The 18,269-nt window shown below is 41.7% G+C and overlaps 1 protein-coding gene and 1 long non-coding RNA gene across 6 annotated transcripts in view; one reads left to right on the plus strand and one right to left on the minus strand.

Moving 5' to 3' along the window:
* The window catches only part of LOC131392938 (uncharacterized), a 49,195-nt gene that overhangs the window by 8,434 nt on the left and 22,492 nt on the right, over positions 1-18,269 (plus strand). For 3 of the 5 annotated variants that reach the window (XR_009215811.1, XR_009215812.1, XR_009215813.1), the window contains exons 2-4: positions 8,159-8,306; positions 13,380-13,658; positions 17,632-17,894. This is a non-coding gene — a long non-coding RNA (uncharacterized LOC131392938). The remainder of the gene's footprint in view (positions 1-8,158; positions 8,307-13,379; positions 13,659-17,631; positions 17,895-18,269) is intronic. The other 2 variants (XR_009215814.1, XR_009215815.1) reach the window with 2 other exon arrangements.
* Positions 17,889-18,269, minus strand: part of SLC26A4 (solute carrier family 26 member 4) — a 45,113-nt gene continuing 44,732 nt past the window's right edge. Inside the window, exon 20 of the mRNA XM_058523249.1 lies at positions 17,889-18,142. Within this exon, the coding sequence (XP_058379232.1) occupies positions 18,119-18,142 (24 nt within the window). The 3' untranslated portion in view covers positions 17,889-18,118. The remainder of the gene's footprint in view (positions 18,143-18,269) is intronic.

Consider the following 18,269-nt stretch of genomic DNA (forward strand, 5'->3'; position numbering starts at 1 on the left):
GGTTCTCTCTCTTCACACACATACACCAAGGAAAGGCCACGTGAGTATACAGCAAGAAGGCAGCCAGGAAGAGAGCTCGCACCAGAACCCGACCACCCTGGCACCCAGATCTTGGACTTCCAGGTTCCAGAATTGTGAGGAAATAAATTTCTGTTGTTTAAGCCACCCAGTCTATGGTGTTTTGCTGTGGCAGCCCAAGATGACTAATACAGATTTTGATACTGAGAAGTAAGGTGCTGCTGTAACAAATAACTAAATATGTGGAAGCAGCTTTGGAACTGGGTAATGGGTAGAGAGTGGAAGAGTTTAGAGGTGTGTGCTAGACATATGGACATTAAGAGCAGTTCTGGTAAGGTTGCAGACAGAAATAAGGAACGTGTTATATTGGAGGAATGTGTTAACTGGAAGAAAGGCAGTCCTTATCATAAAGTTGCAAAGAGCTCGGCTGGATTGTGTTTTAGTGTTTTGTGGAAGGTAGAACTTGCAAGTGGTGAAATTGGATATTTAGCTGAGGAGATTTCTAAGCAAACTGTTGAAGGAGCAACTTGGTGCCTCCTGACTGCTTTTAGTAAAATGTGAAGGAGAGAGATGAATTGAAGAATGAATTGTTAAGCAAAAAGGAACCAGAACTTGAAGATCTGGAAAAGTTGAAGCCTTTCCATATTGCAAAGAATGAGAAAGCTTGTTCTGAAGAGAACACTAAAGGTATGGCTGAACAACCATTTGATAAAGAGATCATGAGTGTGTGGACTTAATCGGCCATCTCAACAGAAGCCAGGCACAGAGATGGGATTATATCAGGAGACACTAGAGAAGGTAGGATGGAATGAAGGAAGGCTTTTGGACTCCTTGGATTTTTTTTTTTAATTTTATTTATTTATTTTTTTCCTCCAAAGCCGCAGCAGATAGTTGTATGGTCATAGCTGCACATCCTTCTAGTTGCTGTATGTGGGATGCGGCCTCAGCATGGCAGGGGAAGCGGTGCGTCAGTGCACACCCGGGATCCAACCCGGGCCGCCAGCAGCGGAGCGCGCGCACTTAACCACTAAGCCACGGGGCTGGCTCCTGGACTCCTTGGATTTTATAGGATGGGGCCATAGAGCTATTTGGCTGTGAGTGGGTGGACTATCCTTCAAGAAAAGGGAAGAAGGACCCCACAGGTAATCCAGGGATCATCAAGGCTGCCACTCCGACCACAGGCCCTGAGTACACAGGCAAGACTGGGTGGGAGTGGGGGGGAGGGCACGGGGTGGGGGTGAGGCTGCCTCTACCTTAGTTTCAAAGGGTGGGACCGCTGCTCAGCACAGCTGCAGGGACAGGGCCCTCACAGAGAGCCACATGGACAGGGCTGCCCCACTGAGCTGTGGCGGTGACACCGCCACCTCTGAGCTTGGAGGGCAGAGCATCGAACCAAAGGGAATTACTCTCCAGCCTTAAGATCTAATGGAGTTTGCCTAGCTAGATTTTGGACTTGCCTGGGACCCGTCACCCCTTCCTTCTTTCCTGTTTCTTGCTTTTGGAATGTGAGTGCTATCCTATGCCTGTCCCACAATTGTATTTTGAAAGCACATAACTTACTTGGTGTCACAGGTTCACAGCTGGAGAGGAATTTTGCCTGGGGATGAATCCTATCTGGAGTCTGACCCATATCTGATTTAGATGATATTTAGATGAGACTTTGGACTTTAGACTTCAGAGTTGATGCTGGAATGAATTAAGACTTTTGGAATTGTTAGGATGGAATGAAAGTGATAAGGACATGAATTTCAGTGGGCCAGTGGCAGCATGTCATGGACTGCATATTTGTGTCCTCCCAAAATTCTTATATTGAAGTCCTAACCTCCACCGTGATGGTCTTTAGAGATGGGGCCTTTGGAAGGTGATTAGGATTAGAAAAGGTCATGAGGGAAGGGCCCTCAGGATGGGATTAGTACCCTTATGAGAAGAGACACCAGAGAGCTTGCTGTCTCTCTTCCTGCACATGCACCCAGGAAAGGCCTCGTGAGCCAAGAGAGCTCTCTCCAGAACCTGGCCACCCTGGCACCCAGGTCTCAAACTTGTAGCTTCCAGAGCTGTGAGGAAATAGTTATTATTTAAACCACCCAGTCTATGGTATTTTATTATGGCAGTCCGAGCTGACTAATACATCTGGGAATGACCTAATTTTCCTGAGTTACACAGAAAATCCTTGACAGCACCATGAAGATAGCTGTAAGGTCTACTTGACAGAGAAAAGATGGGCACTTGAGTGCATTGAACTTCTCACTGAAAGGCTAGAGAGTGATATACGCTTCCTGTGTCAAGAATAGACTCCAGAGGCCGGCCCCGTGGCGTAGCGGTTAAGTGCGCTCGCTCCGCTGCTGGCGGCCCAGGTTCGGATCCTGGAAACGCACCGATGTACAGCTTGTCAGGCCATGCTGTGGCGGCGTCCCATATAAAGTAGAGGAAGATAGGCACGGATGTTAGCTCAGGGCTGATCTTCCTCACAAAAAAAAAAAAAAAGAAAAGAATAAAGACTCCAGATTGTTAGGATAGAGCTTTCTAGCTTGATGTGGGGGCAGGGAGAGTGTCAGCCTTCACCCCTTTAGCTATCCCATTTATTGTGAATATTTGCTTATCTCTTGCAACGAAAGACAATAAAAATGATGGCCTGGTCTACCTGTATCCTTGCCTAGGGCGCCAGAGGAATTCAGAATGAATCTTGTCTGCCCACTGTCCAGTGCAGAACCCTTAATGCCACAGGGGACAACCGAGCTGCTTCTTTGGAACCTGTTAGTACTTAAGACATCTTCAACCATCTCCCAGGTGCTAAACCACACCATCAACATCCACTCACCTCCCAATATATAAACACATTGTACTGAATTCTTTCATTAATAGAAGTGACTCAGTGTTTTGGCATACTAGTTAAGGGCTTGGAATCTGGAATTTTAGCTCTGGCCTTTACTTCCTGAGTGGCCTTAGGCAACTCACTTAAGCTTTCCTTGTCTCATTCTACAAAATGGGGAGGTTTATTTTCACCTCTTAGTGTTGTTTTGGAGATTAAATTAGCCAATGAATTTAAGTGGATTAGCATCACATCTAACACAATGCCTAACAAATAATAAGCACCTAACCATTGTTAGCCATCTTCATCTTTCTCACCACCTTTGCAGGTAGATAAAAATCCTAGACTCAAAGCTGTTTAGGAGGTGATGTCCACTAGGTGGCACCAGCTACAGGTAAATAAAATCTCCTAAATATATATCCCAAATCTCCCAAATGTACACACACACACACTGTATTTCATCTAAAGTTTGGAAGTCATATGAAGAGAGAAATAAAACTGCAGTGGTAATAAAGCAATGTACCTATATAGATATAAATATATTGTGGCCCCCAAACCAAGCATTTGATCCATAATTATTAGCTAAAGCATGTCTAAAACAATTACAAGTCAAACATGTTCTGGTTTGACTCCCAGACCACGCGAGGTTCTGATGCAGGGGATAGGCAGAGAAACTTTGAGAAACCTATTCTGTGTCTGGTGTGGTGGTGTGATGCTAGGTCAGATTTGGCTAACAACTGGGCTTTTGTTTTGCAAAACTCTGGTCCTCCAGCTTTTGTTTTGCTGAGCAGGGTGATTTGGAGAAGGACCCTGCTGGAGGCCAGAGATTTTTGTATGCTGTGGGAGGGAACTTTTTCGGGGAAGGACAAGGGACAGACAGCTGACATAGGGACAGAAACTTGGAAGTGCAGAAGAGTTAAAATAGGGTTTTTAGCAAGTTTATCTATTGATAAGCATCAACAGTGCTTTTGCAATTAGATATACTTTTCTGACAGCTGAGAAAATGATCTCAAGGCTGAGCAGGAATAGAATGGGCTGACATTTGAGTTACAACATTTTTTTACTTTTTTTTCTTGTCATTTCTGTCTATTATTCCTAAGCCTTCAAATAAAATCTTGTTTAAAATATCTTAGTTATATTTTAGGGAATTAAGGGGGAGGTTTGTGTCCATCTTTGGGCTGAATTATTACACCAATTGGAACCGAGTTCCAGAAGTCAGGTGATCAAGTTTGTGAAATGTGAAAGCACTTGGTGGCAATGCTCTTTGATACTTAGAGAAATCAGATAAAAGCCTGGAAACCCTACAATTTCATAGGATAGAAGGTTTTGTCGTTTGAGTATCAAAGAGCAGGGCGATCCCAGAAGATGGGCCATGGTATGGCACTAAACCAGCTGAAGATCTAGGGGCTGCAGGTGGATCCAGAATGGGGAGGGGTTGACAGACAAAGCGTAACAGGGCAAAAGTGAAGAGAAGATGTAAACAAATGAGCAACAGAATTAAATTGGTTAAGAGGAGAAACTGAGAAGAGCAGTTTGGGAAGTCAAGTTTCTGAGCTTTCTGTTTAGAAAGAAAATAGAGGCTGGTCTCAGGCCCACTCCTTCAGCTTCCAGACCCGCACCTCCAACCCGTCCTCACACCCTTTCTTTCCCAGAGGAAAGGGAATTCTTTGTCCTATATCCGCTAAATCTCTTCTTGTCCACACACCATCAATTATCAATTCCCTTTCATACCTCTTCAGTTCTTTCATTACTGGCTCTATTCTCTAGACATATAAAAAAACAAAGTCTTGGGCCAGCCCTGGTGGCCTAGTGGTTAAGTTCAGCATGTTCCGCTTCGGTGGCCCGGGTTCAGTTCCCAGACACAGACCTACAGCACTCGTCTGTCTGTGGCCATGCTGTGGTGGCGACTCAAAAAAAATAGATGAAGATTGGCCACAGGTGTTAGCTCATGGCAACTCTTCCTCAGCAAAAAGAATAAATAGATAAAAAAAATAAAACGAAGTCTCTACCTTTTGGGTGGTGTGTGTATGTATGTTTGAATATTGATATATTTTTAAATATAACATTTCTACCTTTTAAAACAAAACAAAACTCTCTCCATTTTGCATCTTGTAATTACTGTCCTGTTTTTTCTTCCCTTTGCAACCAAGCTTCTAGGAAGAGCAGTCTCCCTGGCTCCATTTCCTCTCTTCCCTTTCTATGCCCTCCCTGCAATCTGGCCATTTTGCCAATACCCAAATACAAATGCCCTCCGAGGTTACCAGTGAACTTCATGTCAAAATCAGTGGGTGGTCTTCAGCTCCAATCTGTCATCTGCAGCATTTGCAGCTGTTAGCATTTATTCAGTAATTACCGAGCACCTGCTATGTGCCTGACGCTGTTCTAGGCACTGTGATGTATAGGTGAGGTCCTGCCTCAAGGGTGTAGCCAGGTTATAACATCGGAGTTATCTGGCCTGGGGCCGGGGCAAGGAGGGTGGCTAGCCCCACAACTTTGGTTGGTGGGACAGCAAGCACTTACAAAGGTGCCAGCGTGTGACTAACTTCTCGGCTTGTGTCGAAATCTGAATTTCAGACTGCTTGCTCAAGTGTTAGTTGCACCATATTATTAACAACTCTTCTATCAACATACTATCTTAAAATTGCTGAAAATGTGGTACTTTGGGAGAAAATGACCTCTCCTTATACTCCTCAACCCCCACCCCCTCCCCCAACTAGGCTCTCTTTATATCCTCTTGTAGCTTGCTTTCTAGGGGACGGGAACTCACAGTATACATGCAAACAATTAAACAGTAATTTCAGAGAATTGTAAATGCTGAGAAGGAAACAGAGCAGGGCAACGTGATATAAAGCACTGCTGTGGTCTGAATGTTTGTGTCCCCCAAAATTCATATGTTGAAATCCTAACCCTTTGGGGGGTAATTAGGTCTGAGGGCGGAGCCCTTGTGAATAGGATCAGCGCCCTTATAAAAAAGGCCCCACAGAGCTCCCTTGTCCCTTCCACCATGTGAAGACACAATGAAAAGGCACCTTCTGTGAGCCAGGAATTGGGCTCTCACCAGACACCAAATCTGCCAGAGCCATAATGTTTAACCTCCCAGCCTCCAGAACTGTGAGAAATAAGTGTTTGTTGTTTGTAAGCCACCGAGTGTATGGTATTTTTGTTATAGCAGCCTGAATGGACTCACACAAGCTCCTATGGCAGTGGGATAGGGATGGAGAGCTGCTTCACATTGTATGGCCAAGGAAGGCCTCTCTGGGAAGATGACATTTAAGCTGAGGCTGAAAAGATGAAAAAGAGTTCATCTTTAGAAGAGCTTGGGGAAAAGCCTGCCAGGCATAGGGAAGAGTAAGTGCAAAGGCACTGAGGAACTTGGAATGCTGGAGGAGCTGAAGGGAGCCCCGTGTGCCTAGAGCCTGGTGATCCGATAGTGGTTAGAGAGGAGGATGGAAGAGGTGGGCTTTGTTTTATGAGATGGCCACTAGAGCATGTTTAAATGCTGATAGATATGATTCAGTAGAGAGAGAGGAACTGAGATGCAGCAGGGGTGGGAGGGATTTCCTTTGATAAGAGCAGAAACACACACACCTTTTAAAGCTCTTTTCCCTTGGTTTTAACAATGTCACTCTTGATTCTCCCCCTTCCTCTCTGATTGTTCCTTCTCCATCTTTTTTCAGACCCCTCTTTAATTTTGGTTGTCAGCAGCATTCTGTCCACGACTGTCTTCTAATTATCCCCTCTCCATCTTCCCTAGACAATCTTATCCCTAGCCACACCAGCCTAGACACTCTCTTGGACTTTACACTCTGCTATCCAACGGTAGATATATATTTTTTAATCTCCCAAATTGTGTCTCCAGCCCACACCTGTCCCCTGGTGTTCCGGCTTAGCTGCTTATTTGACACCTCCATTTGGATAGAGGCATCTTGAATTTAATGTGTCCAAGATCGGGATTCTTGAGTCCCACACACACACGCAGGTGCGTGCAAAACACAAGACTAAACTGGAAGAGGGTGTTGCTCATCGATGGCCGAAGTTCTGTTACTGGACACAAACACAGGTTCTTTACCCGCCACACAAGAGGGGCCAAATAAAAACTGGAACGCCAGGCTTATGGCAAGGAAAGGGTTTTTATTTGGGGTGACGTCAGCTGGGAGACAAGAGTGAGCCCTCAGATTCGTCCCATCTCCCCGAAAGATGGGAGGCAAGGGGTTTTAAAGGTTGTGAGGAATGCGGCTGCTTGTAGGAAGGTAGAGCCTGTGGCCTTGCTGGTTGGCACTTTCCCACCAGCCTGCGTTTGGCCTTGTGAGGCTGCTTGCAGGGAGGAGGATGGTGAGATAAGGGAATCCGCAGGTGGATGTCGCTGGTTGTCTGCCTCCATGGTGGAGGGTGGATTCTGGTGCCAGGAAGCCAAGGAGTTGGGGTCTGGGAAGCTTCAGCTTCTTGATATCTCTGGATCTCAGTTTCCCTGTAATAAAACTTCAGGGGCCGGTCCAGTGGTGTAGTGGTTAAATTCGTGCACTCCACTTTGGCAGCCGGGGTTTGCAGGTTCAGATCCCGGGCATAGACCTACGCACCACTTATCATGCCATGCTGTGGCAGGTGTCCCACATATAAAGTAGAGGAAGATGGGCACGGATGTTAGCCCAGGGCCAATCTTCCTCAGCAAAAAGAGGAGGATTGGCAACAGAGGTTACCTCAGGGCTAATCTTCCTCACCAAAAAAAAAAAGAAGAAGAAGAAGAAGATTTGCAACAGATATTAGCTCAGGGCCAATCTTCCTCATGAAAAAAACAAACAAACTTCAAAGGACCTGTAACTAACCAAAAGGTTAGCATGAGGCCACCTAGGCTCTAATAATTTGTAACTTCTATTTGCCTTGTGAAGTTCAGGGATAAAAGGTTTAAAAAACCAATATTTACATATGAATGTAACTTAGAGAAGCTGGGAAAGGGGATGAGTGCTTTTGGTTTTAACCCCACATATGCTGGGTTTACCGTAGGGGAACTGATACCAGGGCCGGCATCAGTTCTACCTCTCTTCATAACCTCCACCCAGTTCTTTGATACAGACTTTTGAAGTTTTTTCATTTTTACCTAAAGTATCATAGCAGATGTTACTAAAGCTCACCAGTATTTTTAGCTCTCCTTCCTTTCCTAGATGTTTGAGAGGATGGTATCTATCCACCCCCTTGAATTTAGACTTGGCTGTGGCACTTAGTTTGGCCATTGAAATGTGAGTGAAAATTACACGTATTGCTTCTGAGCAGAAATATTTAAGAGCAGGTGCACAGTTCTCCTTGCTGTCTTTTTTTCCCTTTCTTTGTTCCAAGGTTATCATTTGTTGAGCTGTAGATGCCTAAGATCAAAGCAGCCTGGAATGCTGAGTCATCCCGTGGAGGAAAATTGCCCAGAGAGTCATTTGGACCTGTAGCAAACTTTGAGCAAGAAGAAACACAAAAAAGAAAAAACCTTCGTCATGTAAGTCAAAGGTTTTTTGCTTTTTTTAGTTCTGAGCTGTGTGAACATGGTTAGCTCTGAGGTGTGAACACGTGTGTGTATTTTAGATTACTGCAGTATAATCAAACCTATCCTGACGGATGAGTGCTGTGCAAATGCATATTCAAGACAAATCTCTTCCAGCCCCCAGTTCTGGCCACCCCTAAGCCTCTCCTAAATAGAGACTCTGGAGCTGCCAATACCCCCAAACTGACCCTCTTCAACTCTACCCAATTTCACTTATCATCACCGTCCACTTAGTTGCTCAATCCTGAATCCAAGAACAGGGATCATCTTAATTTCTCCCTCTTCCTCACTCCCACAGTCTGATCACTAGGTTTTCCTAAGTATGTCTCAAATTTGTCTTGGACGTCTGCAATAGCCTTCTTCCTGTTCCTGCTTCCAGTCTTAGAATATATATACCTCAGAATCAGAAGTTAATACAAGATCTCCAGTAAAACTTCTGCCCCCGGCCCTGTTCCCCAGCCACCCAGTTCCTCTTTCTGGAGGCAACCTCAATATCCAGGTCCCTGTGTCTCCCTTGAGAGATGCTCTCTGCACATAGAAACAAATAAGTCTATGTATCTCTCAGAGTCACCTTTCAAAAACACAAAACTGGCTGTATTTTTCCCAGTTTAAAGCCCATCAGTGCCTTCCAGTTACAAACTCTTGAATGTTTAGGACCCTGCATTGGCAACCTCCTCACTTCTGCTGATCATGTTTCAGTTCCAGACACCCCGCTTCTCAGTGGAGATCTTTCCTTCCTTAGGGCTTTCCCCTATGCTGTTCCCTCTGCTTGGACAATGTCCCCCCAGATCTATGCATGCTAAATCCTTCCTTAAATATTCCCTCTTTAGAGAGCCTACAGCCTTCCCACCCCTGTTATTCTGTGTGACAGAAGGCCCTCAGTTTGTTGCCTTCAAGCCTCTACCACAAGTAGTCATCATGTATTGATTGGGATGTTTACTTGTTTACTGACCGTCTCTCACATTAGACTGTAAGTTCCGTGAGAATGGAGACTGTGTCTATTTTGTTTACCACTCACTGTGTACCCAGCCTCTAGTTCTGTGCCCATCACAAAATAGGTGCACAGTAAACACTTGATGAATGAATGAATGAATAAGGAACTAATGGAAAAACTAGTGCCCTGGGGGAAAAAAAGGCAGATGAAACTAAAAAGGGGAACTAGCCTCAACTTTAGAAGCAGGCAAATTTGGCTTCCATATTCTTTCTCCTCTTGTATAGATTTTTATCCAGAGCTTCCTCACACTGTGTCTCTGGTCAGGCCAACCTGACCAGATGAGCTGAGGAAAGAGAAGAACGACATCATTCCCAAAGGTTTAGGGTCTGGAATTCTTTGGGAGGAAGTCGCAGCAAGCACAGAGTGCTCGTTTGTGAAAGCTTGTATTTTGTCAGACATTTAATAACTGGTTTAAACAGAAATACTAAGCATCACTTCTTCCTTTGTTTTAGGGACCAAACGTTCTTTTTTTTCCTTTGACAAGCAAGTAAAACCAAAAAAGATAGTGACTCCCACCTAGAAACAGCAACATGTTTATAAGGAAATATTAACTCCACAATCTCAAGTCAGTATCTACTTCTGCCTTAAATGTTTTAATATAGCACGTATTTCCCTAATCATCAGAGTAATGCCTTATATCATTATAGATAAAAGAATACTAAAATTGTCTTAAAAGGATAAACTAGGGAAATAAAAATCACATCCATGGAACAAGCTTTTTGTTTCTATATAACAAAAGCTAGTATGTCTGCTTTCATCTGTTACTCTCTCCTTGGAAACTAAACAACAAAAGCTTCATTCATCTCTACTTTAATTTCACTGTCTGAAATTATTTCTAGGTATTCAGGTCAGCTGATTGGATTAGCTAGGTAATGTAATCCAGCCATTTTGCCTTTATCCCTTAACCAGAGTAGAGGATCAAATCCAAGTTCCTTAATGTGGTACACAAGGCCCCTCATACTCTGGCCCCAGTCCACCTCCCAGCCTCATTTCTCACCACTTCCTTCTCTCACTCCCTGAGTTAGAAGCTTACTGGGGAATAGTCCTGGGCACACAAGTGTGTTCTAATGGGCCAGACCTCTCCTATTCACCTGAACACTTCTGTGCCTATCGAGGATGCCCAGGCCTCCTTTTTATATATGGCATAGGCTTGGGGGAATAGGTTAAAGGATCCTGATGTGCTAGATTCACCACCAGTTGAGGAGCTAGGGAGTGAATTCACCTGAAAGGGGTAGGGTTGACTACTTCGATCAACACAGAGGTCAGAATCCATCCTCAAGTTTGTGGCAATGCCACCTAGTACACAGGTGCCTTGAAGAGAGCTGCAATGAACTGAATGTGTCCCCTCCAAATGCATATGTTGAGACCATAATCCCAAAGTGATGATATTTGGAGATGAGGCCTTTTGGAGGTAATTAGGTCAGGAGAGTGGAGCCCTCACAATGAAATTAGTGCCCTTACAAGAAGAGGCCAGAGAGCTAGGTATGTGAGGACCCAGCAAGAAGACAACCCTCTGTAAGCCAGGAATAGGGCCCTCACCAAGAACGCGACCACACTGGCACCCTGATCTCAGTCTTCCAGCCTCCAGAACTGGGAGAAATCGATGTTTATTGTTTAAGCCACCCAGTCTATGGTAATTTGTTATAGCAGCCTGAACTGACCAAGACAAGAGCCGTTCCTGGTCTCCGTCCTGAAGAATCCCCACCAGCTTGCAGCACTGGTTCGTCAAGGACTTGTACTATGCTTTTACATTTCAAGGGTGACCTTTAGAGGCTCCTCCTGGCCTAGAGCTCCTCCATGACTGGGATAGTAATGAGTAAAAATCGAAAAATGTGCAAACAAATTCTAAAATAGAGCATTAGGTGGTCAGCTTATCCTGGCTGTAGGAAGTGTAATATCAGAGGATCAGAGATGCTGCTCTGAACAGGGACTCAGAGTGTCCTCGTTCAGCTGTAAGTCTGGGCATGGTGTGATATGGAGAGCTGTATCTGCACTTGGAGTGCTATTTACTTAGTATATTTTTTCCAGGTTTATTGAGAAATAATTGACATACATCACTGTATATGTTTAAGGCATACAGCATGATGGTTTAATTTACATATATTGTGAAATGATTACCAGAATAGGTTCAGCTAACATCCGTTTTCTTGTATAGATACAATAAAAAGAAAAGAAAGAAAAAGAAAGGGAAAAAAACTGCTTTTTAAAAGGGCTCTTAACTGTGCTGATGGTGCAGTTAAGCATCTTGATTGTGGTGGGGTTTACATGAAGCTATACTTGGGATGAAATTGCCTAGAGCTACACACACACACACACACACACACACAAAGGAGTGTATGTATAACTGGGGAAATGTGAATTAGCTCTATAGTTTGTACCAATGCCAGTTTCCTGGGTTTTATATTGTACTGTAGTTATGCCAGATGTTAACATTGGGGGAGGCAGGTGAAGGGTGCATGGCAACCTCACCATACATTTCTTTGAAAATTCCTGTGAATCTATAATTACTTCAAAATAAGAAGTTTTTTTAAGTGGGGGTGGAGGTTCAGAATACTGGAGTACTTGACCTAAAACAGTGCATCGGGGATGACCTTGGAGCTAGAAGATCCTATGCAAAAACAGTTCCTGTGTGTCCAGGCCCAAAGACGTTCTTGAAGAAAAGGATGGAGTGGGCTACCTCAGTCAGCAGATTCAAAATGGATATAGAGTCTAGGAGGGCTTTCACCTCCCTGAAGCTCTATGAGCATCCAAGTGAATGCCCAGCCCCTTTTCTGGAGACCGTAGGGAGAATACGCAGACAGGTGGGTTGTGGTAGACGATAGGAATAGGCCTGAGTGCCCAGGACACTCTGAATGTCTTGTATACTCAGATGACTGCCATTCTCAAGCCACGTTGGCCTTATTCAGCATCGCTGTAGCGGAATTCAGTCGTCCAACAATGTTTATTAAGCACCTACAGTGTGCCTGGCACACTTCACTCTTCGAGTGCTTGGGCTATGTCTAGGAGTAGAATAAAAAAAAAAAAGAACTGTGCCCTGGTAGAGCTTATGTTCCAGCATAGGGGAGGAGCAGGGAGAGAAGATAAACAGTAATATGTGAATTATAGAGCATACTAGAAGGTGATAACTATGAAGGGGGAGAAAATAGAGCCAGGTAGGGGGACCAAGAATTCAGGAGAGAGTGTGGCGTGTGGAAGGAGAGTGCTGCTAAATTCTCTGAGTTCTTAAATGATATGATATGAAATCAATCCTCTATTTGAATTCTCTTTTCCCACTACCAAATTCTCTCCTTCGTCATTCCTTTCTACTTCTTCCTGATTTCTCTCTTCTTCTCTGCACATTCATTTTAGCCTACCTTTTTTCTCTTTCTTCAGTTAATTTCTCTTCTCACTTCTCTCCCTTCCTTAATGCCATTTTCTTCATCAGTGGTTTTTCACCTTTTTCTCTTTCTCCTTCCCCCCTTTGACCCTCCTTTCCTTCCCTCCTCATTATTTTTATTTTTTTCGCTCTCCCATTCTTTCTAGCTGTTTGTCATTATATGGCTTTTTTATGGAACTGAAGTTCATATGCTTAAAGTTCATGTGGCTTTTTTCCATTGTTCTATTGTTTGCATGATAAATGTTTTCTTTTCTAAATGAAACCAAACTTTCTTCAGCAACCCAGCCTGATGCAAATGGAGAAAAGCCCTAATTTATTGACTCTCATCTCATCTGTTCACATAGCTCTAAGCCCCAGATAGAGGATCCCTCAAATATTTCTAGAAGTTCCAAAGAGTGCCTCACATGATTTCATGAACAAGTCCATTCTACCAAGGACTGTTCTCCTCCATGCACTCTTGTAGGGCACCATCATTAAGACCCGAGGTGTCTCCAGAGCTATAGATGGGCCTGAGACCAGGGCAGAGGGCCTTCCTCTACCTTTGGAGTTATATTGTTTTAGTGGTCACCAAGAGCGTTGCATGTGCCCCACCCTTTTATAGAGATCTCAGTAAAGCTGCTCTTTTGGATTATATTTTTTCAGCTTCTTTTCTTCCTAGGACCCAAACATGAGTTCATGAATCTGGCTCTGGAACATCTGCCAGAGGGACACGCACTGTATCACCCCCAATCGCCCCTGTCCACCAACAACTAAGCCTTGTTACTGGGTCAGCTCTTTAAGCCTGCTCCTTCTTGCTTTAGAATGAACTCTCTCTCTCCCAGGAGGCTCCTCAGTCATTAAACAGACTTCTGTTTAGCCTGGCCCATCAGTGCCAGTGCCTGGACACATCTCAATGCCAAATAGACACAACTTGACCTCAACCCAGGAGGCCCACCATGTAAGTTTATGCAGCAGATAAGTTGAAATTTATATTTCTAACATAAAACAAACACAAAACTCAAGTTTCTTTTGCATTTGGTATCATTTAATAAAACATAACCATGATTAATTTTCAACATATATTATTTCATTTAATGTAAAGTATTGTCTAATTTTTTGAGGGTCAGTGGCCTCTGATGAAAATTTTTGCTAATTCTAGAAAATATATTAAGAATAATAATGGTTAGAAATTGATAGGCTATTCTGAAATGCATATGGAAGTGCAAGAGGGCTAATCATAAATATAGTAGGAAAAGAATAAACTGGAAGAATTACACATCCAGATATCTAGAGCTACTAAAAACCTATAGTAAATTAAGACAGTAAAGTATTGGTACAAGGACAGAAGAATAGACCCAATGGAACAGAGAAGTGAGTCCAGAAACAGACACAAACGTAAACAGTCAGCTGATTTATGATAAAGGTGACATTGCACTGAAGAAGAGGGAAGGATGGTGTTTATATTGCAAGGTGCGGGTCAATGGGAATATCCATTTGAGAACAAAAGAAAATGCTTCTTCACTCCTTGCCTCACACATTACACAAAAATTTACTCCAGATATATTGTATATCTAAATGTGAGAGGTAAAACAAAGTTTTTAGAAGAAAACATAGGAAAATATCTTCTTTATCTTAGGGAGGCAGAGATTTCTTAAACTAAATACCAAAAAAAAAAAAAAAGCTGAGGAAAAAAATGGTAAATTGGACTACATTAAAATTAAGAACTTCTGTTCACCAAAAGACACAATTAAGAGAGTGAAAAGGCAATCCACAGAATAGAATAAGATATTTACAATGCATATTTCCAACAAAAGATTTGTATCCTTACTATATAAACTCTTAAAGACCCTTAGAAAAAGACAGGTGACTGAAAAGAAAAATAGGCAAATGACTTGGGCAGATGATTCACAAAAGAGGATATTTAAATGACAATAAATATCTGAGAAGGTGCTCAACTTGAGTCATCAGCGAAATGCAAATTAAAACCACGGTGTGGGGGCCGGCCCGTGGCATAGCAGTTAAGTGCACGCGCTCTGCTGCTGGCGGCCCAGGTTTGGATCCAGGGTGCGCACCGAGGCACCGCTTGTCAGGCCATGGTGTGGTAGCATCCCATATAAAGTGGAGGAAGATGGGCACAGATGTTAGCCCAGGGCCAGTCTTCCTCAGCAAAAAAAGAGGAGGATTGGCATGGATTTTAGCTCAGGGCTGATCTTCCCCACCCCCCCCAAAAAAAACCACGTGTGCTATACACACCCACAAGAACGGCTCAAATGAAAAAGACACACAAACTATGTGTTGGCAAAAATGTGTAGCAAGTGGAACTCTAACACATCTGATAGTAGTATAAATTGGTGCAATGGCTTTGGAAAACAGTCTGCTGTAGATACTAGGTACCTACAGAAGCAGACCATACATATATGACCCAGCAATTCCACTCCCAGGTATATACTTCACAGAATTGTGTGCACATATTCACCAAAAAAATGAACAAGAATTCATAGCACGACTATTTATGAAAGCCAAAAACTGGAAACAACAAGTGTCCACAAAGAGTAGGATGGATAAATAGGTGATGGTAAATTCAGACAATGGAATACTATACAGCAGTGAAAAATTAATAAATGATTGCTATATGTAATAGCATGGATGAATCTCACAATTGTAATGTTGAATGAAACAAGACAGACACTAAAGAGAAGGGGAAAAAAAAAAGAAATAATCTTTTCTGAAGTTCAAAAAACAAGTGTTAAAAGTCAAGACAGTAATTACCCCTTGGGGCAATTACTGGGAGGGAGCATGAGAGGGTTTCTGGGGTACTGGATATGTTTCGCTTATTCATCTGGGTGCTGGCTACACTGATGTGCTTGTTTTGTGAAAATTCTGCAAGCAGTACACTATGCTTTGTATTCTTTTGATATGTATGTTGTACCAGCATGAAAAGTCTGCTTAAAATAATGAAAATCATTGTACAAAATGAGCTGGAAATATTTGGGTAAGAATTACAAGGTTTAACTGAGTGAGTAACATTGTGAGTTTGTGAGTAACATAGTTTATTGCATTATCAGTTCTTTGCACACAAATAAATGGAATGGAGCCGGAAAGGATATGTCAAAATGATGACTGATAAGAGTAATGGCAAACCTAAAATGTAGCATTTTTTATTATATTTAATAGTGTGTTCAGAAAGGACACATGAGAGTAGTTTAAAGGGCAACTTTATGTTTAATAAAAAATATGTGCAAATATTTCCAAATGTACACGATTTGATTTTTTCACTTGTTATTGAAATTCATATACAACACTGGAATCTTATAGGTTAAAAACATAACAAAAGACAACTTTAATTTCAAGTAAAATTTCCTTTGACACTACAGAATTAAAAGTGTGCTTAACTATTCACAACATGCACGTAAGAGACAGTTATTCCTAGAGTGTGTTTGGGAAACGACTCAAATAGACTGAGCCCTTAAATAGTTACAAATGGAACCAAGATGTTACAAACTCGAGCCTTATTGTAAAATGCAACTTTCGTGTTTCCTTCAACTAATAAAAGAAAATGAGCAGTGTGTGCATATTTCCTCTATTGAACAGAGGTATTCATCCATTTTCTGCAAGACTATTATATTCACTCTTTAGAGATATGATTTGTTGTCATTAGAGGCAGGTATTACTGTAAAAATGGGATGACATTATAATACGGTTAGCTGTACTCAACATGGGGAGAAATCTAAGTCCAGTAAAGACAGTACAACCCAAGAGCATGAAGGAATGTTGTAACATCACAATCCATTACAACTTGCTCAAATTTGACTATGCAGAATAGGGGGAAGGGGAGATGATGATGATGCTTTAAGTTAACCAATTTGATATGATCACTGATGATATTCCTTCAGAAATAGAATATTTCTTCAGAAATACCTTGTTTCTGATTGTATCTAAGAAGAAAAACAGATAAGACATGCTGCCTGGGTAGCCAAACACATTTGGGAATTTCACACATCCATGCCAAAGGGACAATATAATTCTCAACCAAGCAAGACATTGGCTCAACTGGGGACCTGAGCAATTATTTTTCTCTAGAAATGAAGTATAATTTCATTCACTCAAGCATGAAATATATGGGAATAGTCCACAGGACCAAAGCCTATATATTATATATAACACCTAGAATATCGTTGGCACTCAGAAAAGATTAAGTAAAAATAAAAGATATAAAATAATATTTTCTAGGTTAAAATATGGATTTTTTTAAAACCTATATATTTTCAATGTGTATATTCCAAACTAATCTTTTTCTTTTGATATTGAGTTCATTTAGAAGGTTTTTGTCTTTAAAAACTCATTTTAAACACAGATTTATAAACAGGCTGTTCACTTTTTCCATTTTTTTTGAAAGGTGGTCAGAATTCAGTTAAGGATCACTTACTTTACGTACTGCTAAAATTTTAGAGGAAAATATAAACTCCTTTTAATCACCATGATCTTATAAACATATCAAATTAATTTTTGTTCAAAATAACACAATATTTGTGTTAGATTTTAAATAGACCGTACTTAAATATATCTCTACACAGTGATCATTGCTATAAACAAAGATAAATTAAAACTGCCTTTTTAAGCTAGAGATAGTCTGTCATATATTTTATTTGATCTTAATTGTGATCCATGATTATGTCATTGAAAAATGATTTCTATAAGCCACGATAATCTTCTTATTGCTTCACTTCTCTGAATCAATGTTTCTAAAACATATCTACCCAGTTCTGAAGCTTTTAAGTGAACCATTTTTTTAATTCTGCATTCTGGTTACATATAATACCATTTATTATTAAGTACTAACTAAATTTGCATTTTAAAAGCTTTTTTGATGTATTTACCAAAAGTGATTTTTGAAGGCTTTATTGATAAATGCATTAACAATTATATTTCAGCATTAACTCAGCGTGGCCTTACACTGTGATCAGTGCGGCTCCTGGGTATCAAGGCCAGTCAGAAATGGATTTCTCTTTATGATAAGCATTCCTGACTCACCTGCTCACAGAGGCTGTTGGATGACACTTACCCCGACTGAACAGAGGGACCAGTGCCCACGTGAGAATTGTTAGCAAATCTGTCGTAGAGGAACAGCAGCATAACATCAGCAGATCCTGGACATTGCTGGATAATTCTCCTCATCATTTTGCGCATCTTAGAGGTCAGCTATTTATTTTAAAATAAAGCCTAAAAACAGTCTTAGTGCTTCTCTTTCCATGGCTAAGAGATTTTAAAAAATTAAAGATTTTTAAAAATCTAATAGAAAAAGAATGAGTGTTTCAAGTCCAAAGAAATTGTCAATGCAGAAAATATTTGCATAGAATTCCATTGGTGGGTAAATTTTGCTTTTCAGTCCTTGCTTGTAGTGATCTCCTGAGCCCACTTTCAGGAAGCAAGTCTGCGCATAGCCTGTGGGAGCAAAGGGGAAACAAAGTGTTGGTACAACTGAATTCTCCTTAAGTCTACATTAGCTTTCTTACAAATATGTTTTGATAGTGTTGGGTGCTTACGTTTACTCATCTTAGGTGTATATCAT

This window comes from Diceros bicornis, chromosome 3 (assembly GCF_020826845.1).
Source record: "Diceros bicornis minor isolate mBicDic1 chromosome 3, mDicBic1.mat.cur, whole genome shotgun sequence".
In the NCBI taxonomy this organism is placed as follows: Eukaryota; Metazoa; Chordata; class Mammalia; order Perissodactyla; family Rhinocerotidae; genus Diceros; species Diceros bicornis.